This window comes from Salmo salar, chromosome ssa10, assembly GCF_905237065.1.
Source record: "Salmo salar chromosome ssa10, Ssal_v3.1, whole genome shotgun sequence".
Taxonomy (NCBI): Eukaryota; Metazoa; Chordata; class Actinopteri; order Salmoniformes; family Salmonidae; genus Salmo; species Salmo salar.
Window position 1 is genome coordinate 75,324,795 of NC_059451.1, and position 15,122 is coordinate 75,339,916.

A 15,122-nucleotide genomic window follows, 5' to 3' on the forward strand; every position below is an offset into this window, starting at 1 on the left:
CTGTCATATAGTCTCCCTTTTGTTATTCTTCCTCAAATGGTCACTGAACTGGAAAATCCACTTGACGGTGATAGAAGTTCATTTTAAAAAGCAGTACGTGTAGGCTACATGCATCAACCGATTGCAATCACTGTGGCATTCTAGCGCCATTGAAAGGAGGGGCATGCAGAAGAACTTGTCGTTACCTGTTAGGTTTGACAGATTGCCATCTGCTACTGTAATGTACAATAATACATTCTTGTGACTGCTGTACTGTAAATAATTCATTCTTACAGCACGGAATCCGAAAATGGTGGGCATTCTTAAACAGATACTTCAAGATTTTGGCAATGAGGCTCTTATCTGCTTCCCCAGGTTCAGATGAACTTGTGGATACCATGTTTATGACTGCGTGCAGTTTGTAGGAAGTTGACAACTAGTGTCAGAGGAATTATCATTGCCGTGGGAAAATCCGTCTAGCCTCCTTTATAATGGACACAGAAACATAAAAATTGGATTTATGAGTTCATCAGACTCTGGGGAAGTAGATAAAAAGGGCCTCATTGACAAAATCCTGAAGTATCCAAATACTGTACATAGCGGTATCTATTATCTAAGGTTCCATAATTGGGACTGAATGTTTCCAAGCGTTTAGGTAGCGGTAAGAGAAGGGAAACTTCAAAGAGAAACTAACCAGCATGGTCGGTCTGTCAACTCTGTCCCATGAAGGATTAGCCTCATTACAGTCTCTCAAAAGACTTCACAAGGAAAAGCCACACTGACAGGCCCCATGGATAGGCCAACAAGTTTTAAACTGACTATGTGACTTAACAAGGTACAATTCTGAGCCGGTGGGCCTGAATTGTAGCCTATTTGGGTGTTTAAAAGAGTGTTTCCTGGTATAAGGGTCAAGAGCGTTTCCTGGTTTTTTAAAAAACAAGGTGTCTACTTCCAGCCATGCACATACAGACTAAGGCAGTCGTTGTCATGGGTTACGTGGTGTACATTTCCCCACAGTGCTAGAGTTCTTCATGGGATGATTTCTGAAAGTGGGTCTGTGATTGTTTTTGTTTTTTTGTATTTGTTTCGTGACCCACAAAACACATTTGATTCTAACACTATTTGGATCATACATTCTTTAAGTCTAAGTTACATCTGTAGTATGCAATACTGAAACAGTTGGCCTCAAAATGCTTTTAAAGGTGTGTCGTGATGTTTTATATAGATAATGTAGGACCATAAACATATTTCTATCCAAAACACCTCTAAGTAAGCAATGTTTTTGTTTGAATTGGTTAAAACGGAAGTTGGGGCTTTAATTATTTAGTGGTTGAGGAGACATATCACATTGCTCTTGTTCAGTCTTGCTGGGGAAAGCTGTCGAGCAGTCGCTGAATGCCAAACCAAATTCCACTGACTAGTGAATTGCTGTTAACCTGGAACCTGAGAGTCGAAAAGCCTGTAATTGCAGTTTAAGACACACAGCAATTTCCTTTTTAAATTGTGAGCTGTAAACAATACTAAGACGAGAAAACAGTAGGCCTGTGTTTAAACGAATGGAAGTTGGGCATAGTTCGAACCAAGAACTGATTTAGAGTCGAATATTTAACGACATGAAAAGGACACTAACGTTACATACTTCTCACACGGTAGCGATGTTGGTCGTCACACACACCGTGGATACACTGTTGCTTCTACACCAACCGTCCGTATCATGTTAACAGTGAGTCTAGAGCCTACTTTGTTCACATTTGATCCAAAACGGTACATTTCTTTTTTTTCTAAAATCAGAATTACATCTAAAACACACCAACAAGCATATACTATGCAGAATAAACCCGTTCTTTTTTTGTAAATTGCAAACGCAGACGCGTCTTATAAAACGTAGCCTAAACCAAATTGTATTTCCCAAAAATAAGCCATTGATTTGGATGTTCCTCCTGCTGTCCCATGGAAAGTTCCACTATAAACCAAGCATGCTGCTGTCACGCGTACCGTCGAACGAGCAAACTACACGGAAAAGTCAACTCCAAAATACGTTTTTTTTTTACCTTAATACTTTGCCCACCGCCTGAAGGACCATTTTACAACTTAATCCGCTTTTCGAGTTCCTCTGTGAGTGCATATCCGTATTGTCTGCTGAAATGGGACTATAATCTCCGACCATAGCTGAGTGGAAGAAAAAGAAAAAAGAACTTTTCAAAACAACGTCTCTCGCCACACCGTTCCTCTCCGAAGAGGCTGCAAAATGAAATACTTCCAAAAAAAATTGGACGGTCGGCTAACGTTACAAAAGACCTGAAGAGAGAAACCTATTTGTGGCTCTCGCAAACTGCCCCCCCCCCACCCTTCTCCACTTGCAGCCAATCCGGGGAGAGAAGAGTCCTTGAGGTGCGAAACCAGAACCCCCACAATAAGGGAAAAAGGGGGGGGATACCTAGTCACTTGACCAACTGAATGATTTGAACAGAAATGGGTCTTCCGCATTTAACCCAACCCCATCTGATTCAGAGAGGTGCGGGGAGCTGCCTTAAAATGGCCATCAACGTCATCGGCGCCCGTGGAAATGAAGGACGTCACAGCTTGCTCATGTGGACGTGGTCCATGTTCTTCCTTGAAGCGCTGTCGCAAAGCAGCGACGAAAAGAGCCAGGTGGGTCTGGAGGCTACATGTTCAGGATTCTGTGCTACACAGTAGCCATAACGGTACTCTAGTTAATAATGATCACACTGTGGTATGAATACCCCATCTACTGTGACAGTTGTAACTTTTGTTATACCATAGTAATAACTGTCGTTACTCTTCTGTAACAACTTTAAAACAATACCAAAAACATATTGTAAACACAAAGTGGTCTTATCAGTTTAAAACAGAAGTACTCTAAAATTCTTCAGCCTGAGGCTATCCCTACTATGTACCACCCAGCTGGATAAAAAAAAATCCTAAAATAAAAATAAAAAAAATTAAAATGTACAATTAGATGGCAGCAATGACCTAGATATTTGTTGCACAGGCCTCGAGTCATCTCACTAGACAGCAGAACGTGGTTGGTTCGTGATAGGCTACATGTTGAGACGGCGAGGCCACATTCTTGTGGTTGACTTCAAACCTCACCTGGAACTTCACTATGAGGCCGGGAGATGAGGCAGTAGATGGCCATGTAGCGACTTGACTTTGGCACAACAGGACTGGTGGTGTACAGGTGAGGTAAACCAGCTCTGAAAGCCCCCAATTAAGAACGAGTGTGAAGGCTGAGGCGGCGGCGTCGTCGTTCCGGCGCAAGTCTGAGGTCGGGTTGAATAGAGGCATTACGCAATCGGGACTTGGTTGATATCGATCCTCAACATTGCGAGTACAAAGCAATCTTGAAATAGGCCTACTACGGCCTTGTGACGGCAAAAGAAAGTGAAGACAGACAGAAGAAAAAAAGTCAGGCTACAAAGGATCGTGGATAAAAAAGGCATACATCTTTCTTTCTCCCCACTATCCTCAGACACTTCTTTCCCCATCTTTCATTCTCCCCCTCCATTTTATCTCTTCCTTTCCTCTTCTAAAGCATCTCAGAGTGCTGATCTAGGATCAAGTAACCCCCCCCCCGTCAATATAATGTAATTCATTATTATCTAAAATCCAAAACTGACCCTAGATCAGCACTCCTACTCAGAGACACTATAAATATGGGCGCAGGTTTCTCTCCTTGCCCCCCCTTCTCTCCGGCTGGACCAGTGGGCATGCAGCTGCAGATGTGAGACATACCAGCGGATTGCTGTAGCATGGACGCTCACAAAGACACACTAATCGGTGTGTGTGTGTGTGTGTGTGTGTGTGTATGTGTATATATCTCACAGAGAGTCAGTGTGTAAGGGTCTGAGTACGTCAGGGTCAATCAGTGCGTTTGAAAAGTCTTCACATGCTTGTGTGCATCAGAGAGAGAGACCCTGCTTGTTTGTGTGCTGTGGTGGCTGTGAACCCCTATCATGTACATCTTACAAGTATCTGAGAGTGAGGTGGTCTGATAAGGGCCATGTACAGGTCCATCTGCACGCTCTGCCAGCGTGGCTCCTTCTTGGGGTCATGTCTCCCCACCTGGCCCCCAAGACAGAGCTCACTCGGGGGGGGGGGCATCATCGCTCTGAATGGCTGCTGCTGTGGCGAGGAGAAAGAGAGAGAGGGCCAGGACAGGCCAGGGCCTTTTCTCAGGAGCTATTTATAACCTCTGCCTGGTCTATACTGACCAGAGAGAAAGGGGGAGAGAGGGAAGGGGAGAGATTGAAAGAGGTGGTGAGGACAGAGAGGGCCATGGGTGAACAGCTCTAAACGGCTTTGGGCCCTACCTGAGGTGGTGACCACTGAAGTGAAAAACAATGTCATGGAAAAAAAAAAAGTTTCCATCCATTTGCTTACAGCTATTACATCAGCAGTCACCTAAAATAGAAAGGCAGCCATTCAAGACCACTGGGCCACAGCCAGAGCCTCTGCATTCAGAATGAACTCCATTCAAGACCGAGGGCTCAATCAGGCTTCAAGGTCAAAGACAACTTAATGAAGTACTGTTCCTGGAGTTAAAAAGCAACTCAGTTGCTGGAAAGTACTAATCCATTATTGTACATGAGCTGATTTGGGTCTAAATTATGCTGATAACTACAACTAATGAATTGCTGTCGTTTCTGCAGTTCAAAAAAAGTTGGCTAATGTAGTTAGCAATGTGACCCAACATAGAGGTTTTATTTCTACCTGGAAGGCCCCGACTACAGACCTAGCCTACAAGTTGGAATCGTTCACACAAATAAACACAGTTCTCAGGTAGCCTAAGATTTGACGTGGGTGGAATCTGCGGTCAGACACATTCCTCGTGTACCGGACAGAGAGAAGACTATGATTCTTAGCTACTGCTGACGTCACCGACAGCAGCTTCTTCCGAGACAAGACATGGCTCCACTCACCGTGCCGCCTGGTTTAACCGTACCACCCACACACACACACACATAAACCATTAACTCACACTCAAAAAATTCTCAGGCTCTCTCGCCATTCCATGGAAGAAGCGCACACCTAGGACAACGGACATAAACCATATTCTGTGGAACAAAGATGAGCATCCCTGGAAACCACAGTGTCTGCTTTGAGGCCCAGATTCAATAAGAACACAAATTACTCATTGAAATACAACGTGGGGGGGGGGGGGTGGTAAAAGAGTTGCGTAAGGTGGTTGCTGGAAACACTGACGTCAATGACCAGGAATTATGACTGGCTGCTCCAGGAATGACGGTGAGGTAAAGTCAAGCTGATGGCTGATGCTCAATAAACCATCTATAAACACTATCATCCAACTCGAGAGACAACGCAAGCAAAACAAAACGGCGGTATGGGAAAATGACAGCGTTTCATGTTATTTAAATATTTAAGCCTACGTCAGGGACCAGAAAAGGGTGTGGTGGTAACGAGTACGCCGGTGAACGAAAAATAAAAATGGCGATTCACTCTGCCGTGATGAAGGACGTGACAATCACAGCCACTCAGAATAGAACGAACAACCGTGAGAAAACATGACGAAGCCAAGGTCAAAAGCTTTGGCCAAAACTGAACCCGAAACTTGATTGGTCAATTACTAGGCTATGTAAAATAACTGGGAGAAAACATTTTGAAATGGGGTTCATGTTAACAAAAAAAGGTGTTTTCCAATCTCCACCCAAAATGTGCGTAGTTGACGTCAAAACTAAAAGCTAGTACCCTTGTCCCCTTCAATAAAATTGGCCGAGCTGGCTGGTCCCCTGCGCGGACAGACATTCCACCATTTTAAGACAAAGAAAACACAGATTCTTCACAGCAGCAGCAGACGCGCATCGGGCCTGGCAACAGCTCAGTCCCACCCCTTGCACCCCATGATATAGCCAATGGCACTGTAGAATTACCTTGAATGACTGGTGTAGTGACCAATGGAATGGCAGAATTTGGGCACCCCCCCCCACGCTACAGTGGAGTTGGGTGACTCTCTGGTCTTTGTGTGTGAGAGTGCGCAGTGCAGTGTGTTTAGGTAAGGACTTAGCCAGTGAAAACAGTGCAGGCTGAGGGTCTTAATATCTGTGGGAGTTCCTAACGGCCCAGGATCTACTCAAACACTGAACCCTGTGACCTACCAGGGAAATGCAATCCTGTAGGTGCCCTAGAAGGTGCCAGTGTGTGTATGTAACAATATTTATAGTCTTTATGTGTCAGGTGGTGTGTGTGTGTGTGTGTGTGTGTGTGGTGTACACAAAAGGCAAATCCGGACAACAGAAGTAACAAGTAAATGGTAGACCTACCAATGACACAGTGATTTTACTGATATCAATTTTGTTTATGAATTAAGTGATTCAAGCTTGTAATTCCGCTACCAAATTGGTAACAGAACTACCGTACCGGAATTACTGTGCTGTACTCCTACTGTCCTCTCTTCCACTGACATACTGTTATGTTCAGCTCAGTGTCTCCTGTTACTGTCCTCTCTTCCACTGACATACTGTTATGTTCAGCTCAGTGTCTCCTGTTACTGTCCTCTCTTCCACTGACATACTGTTATGTTCAGCTCAAGTGTCTCCTGTTACTGTCCTCTCTTCCACTGACATACTGTTAAGTTCAGCTCAAGTGTCTCCTGTTACTGTCCTCTCTTCCACTGACATACTGTTATGTTCAGCTCATAGTGTCTCCTGTTACTGTCCTCTCTTCCACTGACATACTGTTATGTTCAGCTCATAGTGTCTCCTGTTACTGTCCTCTCTTCCACTGACATACTGTTATGTTCAGCTCAGTGTCTCCTGTTACTGTCCTCTCTTCCACTGACATACTGTTATGTTCAGCTCATAGTGTCTCCTGTTACTGTCCTCTCTTCCACTGACATACTGTTATGTTCAGCTCATAGTGTCTCCTGTTACTGTCCTCCCTTCCACTGACATACTGTTATGTTCAGCTCATAGTGTCTCCTGTTACTGTCCTCTCTTCCACTGACATACTGTTAAGTTCAGCTCATAGTGTCTCCTGTTACTGTCCTCTCTTCCACTGACATACTGTTATGTTCAGCTCATAGTGTCTCCTGTTACTGTCCTCTCTTCCACTGACATACTGTTATGTTCAGCTCATAGTGTCTCCTGTTACTGTCCTCTCTTCCACTGACATACTGTTATGTTCAGCTCATAGTGTCTCCTGTTACTGTCCTCTCTTCCACTGACATACTGTTATGTTCAGCTCATAGTGTCTCCTGTTACTGTCCTCTCTTCCACTGACATACTGTTATGTTCAGCTCATAGTGTCTCCTGTTACTGTCCTCTCTTCCACTGACATACTGTTATGTTCAGCTCATAGTGTCTCCTGTTACTGTCCTCTCTTCCACTGACATACTGTTATGTTCAGCTCATAGTGTCTCCTGCTACTGTCCTCTCTTCCACTGGCATACTGTTATGTTCAGCTCATAGTGTCTCCTGTTACTGTCCTCTCTTCCACTGGCATACTGTTATGTTCAGCTCAGTGTCTCCTGTTACTGTCCTCTCTTCCACTGACATACTGTTATGTTCAGCTCATAGTGTCTCCTGCTACTGTCCTCTCTTCCACTGACATACTGTTATGTTCAGCTCATAGTGTCTCCTGTTACTGTCCTCTCTTCCACTGACATACTGTTATGTTCAGCTCATAGTGTCTCCTGTTACTGTTACTTTTCTTTATTGTAGTGAACTGAACTCTACCCTGCTGTGCTCTATTGCATTGGACTGGACTGGGCCGTACTCAGTCCTGAATTGCACTGTGCTCGACTCACGGTACGGTACTGTTCTATCCAAACATACGTCTATGATAGGTTCAGATTTAGTCCAGTCCGATCCATCTATGGACGGTAACATCAAGGCCAGGGTGGACTGACCAAATTTCAACTACACCCCCCCCCCTTCCAGTTAATGTTACCTCTCCCAGCTCTTACTGACACCTACCCATGAGCCCTCTCTTTCCATTTACTGTAACCAGCATCCGCACCCACTGAGCAATGCCCGCTCACGCTTCTCTTGTTGGTGGGGAGAACATTTCGCAGGTTTAAAGCTCATGTACTGCCATCTACACATTCTGTCATAGGGTGCAGAGAATTTTGCAGTTTTATAGCAATTTTATACATTTTGCCATGTCTAACGTGTATTCATGTTATAGTTGAGTGACAAACATTACAAGGCCTCCTGAGTGGCGCAGTGGTCTAAGGCACTGCATCGCAGTGTTTGAGGCATCACTACAGACCCGGGCTAGATCCCAGGCTGTGTCATGAGGCGGCGCACAATTGGCCCAGCGTTGTCCGGGTTAGGCCGACCAGGATGTCCTTGTCTCATCGCGATCTAGCGACTCCTTGTGGCGGGCCGGGCGCCTGCAAGCTGACGTCGGTGGACAGTTGTACGGTGTTCCCTCCGACACATTGGTGCGGCTGGCTTTTGGGGTTAAGCGAGCAGTGTGTCAAGAAGCAGTGTGGCTTGGCAAGGTAGCGTTTCGGGGGACGCATGGCTCTCGACCTTCCGCTCTCCCGAGTCCGTACGGGAGTTTCAGCCATGGCACAAAACTAACTACTGGGGAGAAAAAGGGGTAATAAAACATGACAACAAAATCTACGGGCTGAAAAACATTGACATTGGTTAGTTGATTTGGACATATGACAAGTTATAAATAGCTCTAAGGTATGCAATGCCAAGAAGAAAACTGATCCACTACCCTATTTCAAAATGGCACCTTGTGCATTCTACTATTACAACTTTCAACAGTAGGTTGAAAGCCTGACAGCTCCTGCGCACTGCACAGGTTGGTAAGCACTGCTATACTCTACGTTACTACACTACTGTACTATACTCCATGTTACTCTACTGTACTCCATGTTACTATACTCTACTGTACTATACTCCATGTTACTACACTGTACTATACTCCATGTTACTCTACTGCATGTTACTCTACTGCACTATACTCCATGTCACTATACTCTACTGTACTATACTCCATGTCACTATACTCTACTGTACTCCATGTTACTACACTGTACTGTACTATACTCCATGTTACTACACTGTACTGTACTATACTCCATGTTACTACACTGTACTGTACTCCATGTTACTCTACTGCACTATACTTACTCCATGTCACTATACTCTACTGCACTATACTCCATGTTACTCTACTGTACTCCATGTTAATATACTACATGATACTATACTCTACTATACCCCATGTTACTCTACTGTACTATACTCCATGTTACTCTACTGTACTATACTCCGTTACTACACCCTACTGTACTCCATGTTACTATGCCGCACTATACTCCGTGTTACTATACTCTACTGCACTATACTCCATGTTACAATACTCTACTGTACTTCACTGTGATGTCCAAACTTGTGAAACATGAGAATGACATTCATATCCATAATAATGCATTTCTGTGAAGTACAGATCAGGGACCAATGACGTAATTCTGTTACCGGAGGTACCTCCACTTCTCTTCCTGTAGTTCAATAACCAAACTCAATGGGCCATGTCATAGCTGACCCCCTTTCTGCAGACATATTTTCATCTTAATTCAGAGCAAGTATTTCAGGTTTTTGGAAAACATGCATAAAACCTGAGGGAGATTTTACTGTAATTTCGTTAACGTTCGCATCTGCACAGTCCTTCACTAAATTAGTTTTCAGTGGAAATTGTTAAAATTAGTCCTTGCGCATAGAGTTGTATATTTTGTTAAACTTTTAAAATCAATGGGTTTTTGTTTGGCATACATGTTGCCCTTAGCAAACACAGCAAAGTAGCAAGTCAATGGGAGTGTACCTTTAAACTGACAGAGGTCAACCTTGTTTGCTGAACTTGCTTGACACGCTACCTCAGACGTTCAACTCATCCCCTCTACAATACACCGTGTGTTGGCTGCTAAATGAGGGCCTACTGCAAACTGTCCTTTGCTATCAACACATTTTGAACTGAAGATATGGGGTCAGTTTGTCTATACAGGTGTATCGTTTCTAAAACATAGGCCAGTTTACTCTGTAAATTCCTACCTTTGCTTCTTTCTCTTACGACCCCCCCACCACCACCCCCTGGTATGCATTTCTTTCAGTGGCCACCTAGGGGGCCAGAAGATATTACAATTTTTCCCCCTCTGCCTTGATCTACTCTGCCTCGTGCCTTGCATTCCAGCCGGGGGAGGGCTGGCGGGCACCGACATGTCATCCCTTGTTTTATCCCTCCCCAGCCTGGCTAAACAAAGGAAAGAGAACAGAGAGAGAGAAAGAACAGAGACGGGGCAAGAGGAGCATTCGCAGAAGGAGAAATGGGGGGGGACAGGATATCAACTCTAAGAACAAGGGTACATTGCAAAAGTTGTCGGTACTTTTGTTCGTTTACTTTGGATGGTGCACGTGCCCAGGGCGCACACGTCCTCTCAACATTCAACGACTGACATTTATGGAAATGACTACTGCTTCATTACAGCCACATTTATAACCCCATTAATATCACCAACAAAGACTGTGAAAGGTCAAATAACATTCTTGCTAGCTCATTTTTCTAGGATTGGAGCTGGTTCTAGGAGAGAGGTGGCACCCGGGCACCTGATGATGTTTGAGAGTGGTAAAGGAAGGGGAAGCCATCTTGGTTTGTGAACAGTTTCGGAGTTGTGACCGATGAAGGAGAGAGAGAGGACGATGACAAGATGGAGCCGGACTAGATGACAACTACAAGACCTCATGTCTGTCTGTTTCCATAGCTACAGTTTCAGTCTGGACTAACTATGATATCAGGTGGTAACGGGATGGGAAGGGAGGGGGAAGGGTTAGAGGACGGGAAGTAGCGGGAGGCGAAGAGGAGCGAAGGGGGGGATAAGAAAGGACAGGGGTGAGAGCGAGGGCGAAAAGAGGTGAAAGAAGAGATGGGCAGTGGACGAGGCAAAGCGAAAGGAGAGTGAGGATCGAAAGGAGTGTGAAAAGAGGAGAGTTAATAAAGAAGGGGTCAGGGAGGAGAGGGAATGGATTAAAAGAGTAACAGGGGGGGGGGGTTGTCACAGCATGCCCTGGCTCAGTGTTCTGTACTCTCCCTACATTCCACAGACAGGGGAGAGGAGACGCCTCACCGTGCTGCTTTCAGCCTCACTCAGCCAAAACATCCAGGTCATCACTCACTTCCTGGCCATCACCACGGCAACCATACGTCTGTCTCTCACTCTCCATTTCCTCCCTGGGTTTTCCTTCTACCCCCATCGCTTTGCCTTCTCTTTTCACCCTCCATTTGTCTTCTTCCAACCCCTCTGTCAGCAAACCCATCTTCATCCCCCTCTCTCTGCCTCTCCACCTCCACTCCGAGTGGAGGCAGCCAGGCCGTATTTCAGGTGAGAGGTTGGAATTAGAGCCGGGGACGATACAAGTCTCGCGATACTCGCTAGTATCGTGGCAAGGAAACATAAAAACAACTTCTTTAGGAAAACAGCCCTAATGTTGGAAACAAACATTTTGCTATCCAGAGTCAAATTTTTTCCCCAAGCTATAGGACACAATATTTTACATACAGCAGGTTTTTAAAAGGACCAAAAAGTTTGGGGTTTTTCATTTTTGCCATGGGAAAAATAAATATTGCAATACTGGTATCGTCACAACCCTAGCTGGAATGAGAGCAGCATTGCAGGGTCAGTGGACCCCACGACACTGGTCTGAGGTCAGATGGTCAGCTATGAGATGGTCTTGATAAATGGTCAAGAAGGTTAAGGTTAGGATGGAACGTGCAGATCCTAGAGCTGTACTTAGGGGAGTAGACTTCTGCAATGAGAGCCAGACAAAACGAACACGTCGGGTTCCCTGCCTGGATATCTGACATTGGCAGTTAACCCAAGGCTCTGGTCTAAGGTCAGTTAGATGTTCCGCTCCTGATAAATTGTTGGAGGTTACTTACAATGGGGGGGTCAGCTTGGCTGATCCTGGATCTGCTCTTAGGGGTCAACTTCTGACTCACCCACCACCAGTGTGTAGCACCTCCGAGTGATACAACGGCAGCCATTTTGATAACAAAACTCCCCAAATACCTCCTGTCAAACAACACCTGTGGGGAAAATACTGCGTTGACGGCGACAGCCGGTGCCAGATATGTCTGCTGAATGATCACTTGACAGACAGGTAGACTGATTCTTCATCTCTGCTGTGGGTGGTGACCATAGAGGTAGAAAGAGGGCTCTGGATGGCTAGAACCCATTTCAGCATGGACATTGCCATTGAGGGATTCCACCATTTTAAAGTAGCCAGCCATTATGGCAGATACAAAGGTGAGCCCTGTTTCTACAGTACCAGTCAGAAGTTTGGACACACCTACTCATTCCAGTGTTTGTTTATTTCGACTATTTTCTACATTGTAGAATAATAGTGAAGACATCAAAACTATGAAATAACACATATGGAATCATGTAGTAACCAAAAGTTTTAAATCAAAATATATTCTATATTTGAGACTAAGTAGACACCCTTTGCTTTGATGACAGCTTTTCACACTCTTGGCATTCTCTCAACCAGCTTCATGAGGTAGTCACCTGGAATGCATTTAAATTAACAGGTGTGCCCTGCTAAAAGTTAATATTTGTGGAATTTGCGTTAATGCGTTTGGTCATGTCATACTAACAGTACCTGGCGATTATCGGTAGAAGAAAAGGGGACAGAGGTGCAGATCTGGCAACCCAGAGTTGTGACAGAGGGGGGGAGAAAGCTATTGAAACATTTCTTTAACATTTTTTTTTTTTTTTAATCGACAAAACCGTTGTTATTTCCCCTCTAGTGTGCGCGTGTCACCACGCCTGGTGTTCTGAAGGAAAGGGATAGGTTCCCCAAGGCCACAGTCTTCCCATTTCTCAGAAGTGCTTGTGAAACAACAAGGAGAAGAATGTTCTTCTCTCAGGAATAATATGATCGGGCGCCAGTAACAACAACTTGGGGAGGGCCATGGGGGGGGGGGTCGAGCCAGGACACACGTACACACTGACTCCCTAAAAACATATCACACCCATCGACTGAACTTTTCTAAATAAACTGTACGGGGAAAAAAAACACTGAAACCAGATGATCATTTCAGCAGAAAAAGAGCGTACCATTCTGAAACTCGTCTTAAGATACATGGTTTTGCAACCATGAGGGATGCAGACTTTATACACTAAGCATGAGAGCACTTGTTGAGCCGTGAGTGTTCACTTCAGGAGGGGAGCATTGTAAAAACAATAGCACCACCTACAGGCAGGTTACCAGCCACTGCAGTTGATATTTCAGTACAATACCAATAGTCAGCTCATGTAGCCTAGATATAAAATTGTCTCTCAGGCCAAGGACCAGTTTCTTTCCAATCCTAACCTGAACAAGGAACAAAAAAAACCCCACAAAAACTGACCTTAGATCAGAACCTACGGGTAAAAGTGTTACTTTATCCTTTTCCTAGAGGGCGAGGAGGTGAGAGGCCTCTCCAGTCAAATGGAATAAGGTCTCGGTACCCACCCACCAGGTAGAAAAGCATCATTTTTTTGTATCTATGCACAGACCCTGACAGAAACTTTTCCCCCATTCTCCATTTCCAGGTCTGTTCCTATGAGGGCGTGGATGCTGAAGGGTGTTGTATGATGTATGTGTGTGTGTGTGTGTGTGCGCATCTTTCCCTGAAAGCTGAACCTAACCCACCACTTTCACAGCTCTACGCTCCAGCATCCAGTCAAGGCTGGAAAAACTAAACGAGTCAGTTTCCACTAGCATTGCGGTTCACAGAGAGCGGAGACGCTGGCTTCACGTCACTGTTACCACGTGAAGAACAGTAGTATATATATAAAACATTTAAAAAAAAACATTGATCTAAAAGAGAGAGAGGAAGTGAGACATACTTCCTTTAAAAAGCAGCTTCATGTATGTTGCTACTGGAGCAGTTGAACTACAGACCACTAGACAGAAGGGCATCAGGACAGGCGCCAGAGGTCGAACACAGACAGCATGTCAGAGGGAAAAGGGTGATACCTAGTCAGTTGTACAACAACGCATTCAACTGAAAGGTGTCTTCCGCATTTAACCCAACCCCTCTGAATCAGAGGTGCCGAGGGCTGCCTTAAATCGACGTCCACGTCTCCGGCGGACGGAGAACAGCGAGTTAACTGCCTCGCTCAGGCGCAGAAAGAAATTTTTTACCTTGTCAGCTTACCTTGTCAACGTGAACTCAGCAGGACACGGTTTGACCATCCTCATCCCCACACCCCAATCGTCACTATCACGCTTCTTATGAGCATTGGACTTGAATTGTGATAGAGGGAGACTGTAGAGGTAGAGGGAGGCATGAAGGGAGAGAGCATGAGTGCAGCGGTGGAAAAAGTACCCAATTGTCATACTTGAGTAAAAGTAAAAGATAACCTTAAGAGAAAATGACTCAAGTAAAAGTGAAATCACCCAGTAAAATACTACTTGAGTAAAAGTCTAAAAGTATTTGATATTACATATACTTAAGTATCAAAAGTAAAAAGTATAAATAATTTCAAAATTCCTTATATTAAGCAAACCAGACTGCACCATTCTTGTTTTTATGTATGGATAGCCAGGGGCACGCTCCAACACTCAATTTACAAACGAAGCATGTGTTTAGTGAGTCTGCCAGATCAGAGGCCGTAGGGATGTTCTCTTCAGAAGCATTTTCCTGTCTTGGTAAGCATTCAAAATGTAACTAGTACTTTTGGGTGCCAGGGAAAATGTACGGAATAAAAAGTACATTATTTTCTTTAGGAATGTCATGAAGTAAAAGTAAATCAAAAATAGAAATAGCAAAGTAAAGTAAAGTACAGATACCCCAAAAAACGACTTAAGTAGTACTTTCAAGTATTTCTACTTAAGTACTTTACACCTCTGGATGAGAGAAAAAGAGAAGGGCTCTGTGTAGCAGTTAGGCTAAGGAAGAGGGACAACTAACGAGAGAGGGAAGGAGGGAGGAATGTGACGAAGGGAGGCGCGAAGAGGAGGCTTGTGTAAGAAATGGAGAGCAGAAGGGAGGGAGAGTGAGGGAAAGAGAAGGACTTTGTGCAAGGGGAGGAAAAGGGAGGATGAAATAGGAGGGAGAGACGAAGGCTGTCCCACACCCACACCCTGTCCCCACCAATGTTT

General features: G+C 44.7%; 1 protein-coding gene across 6 annotated transcripts in view; it reads right to left on the minus strand.

The window, feature by feature from the left end:
- LOC106561048 (MOB kinase activator 2) overlaps positions 1-15,122 on the minus strand; it is an 82,443-nt gene that overhangs the window by 17,196 nt on the left and 50,125 nt on the right. For 2 of the 6 annotated variants that reach the window (XM_045688099.1, XM_014124625.2), the window contains exon 2: positions 14,176-14,286. The exons of 3 other annotated variants lie outside the window; for them this stretch is intronic. In XM_045688099.1, the coding sequence (XP_045544055.1) occupies positions 14,176-14,286 (111 nt within the window). Of the gene's footprint in view, positions 1-2,030; positions 2,332-14,175; positions 14,287-15,122 lie in introns of those variants that run through there. One more of the 6 variants, XM_014124626.2, reaches the window with a different exon arrangement.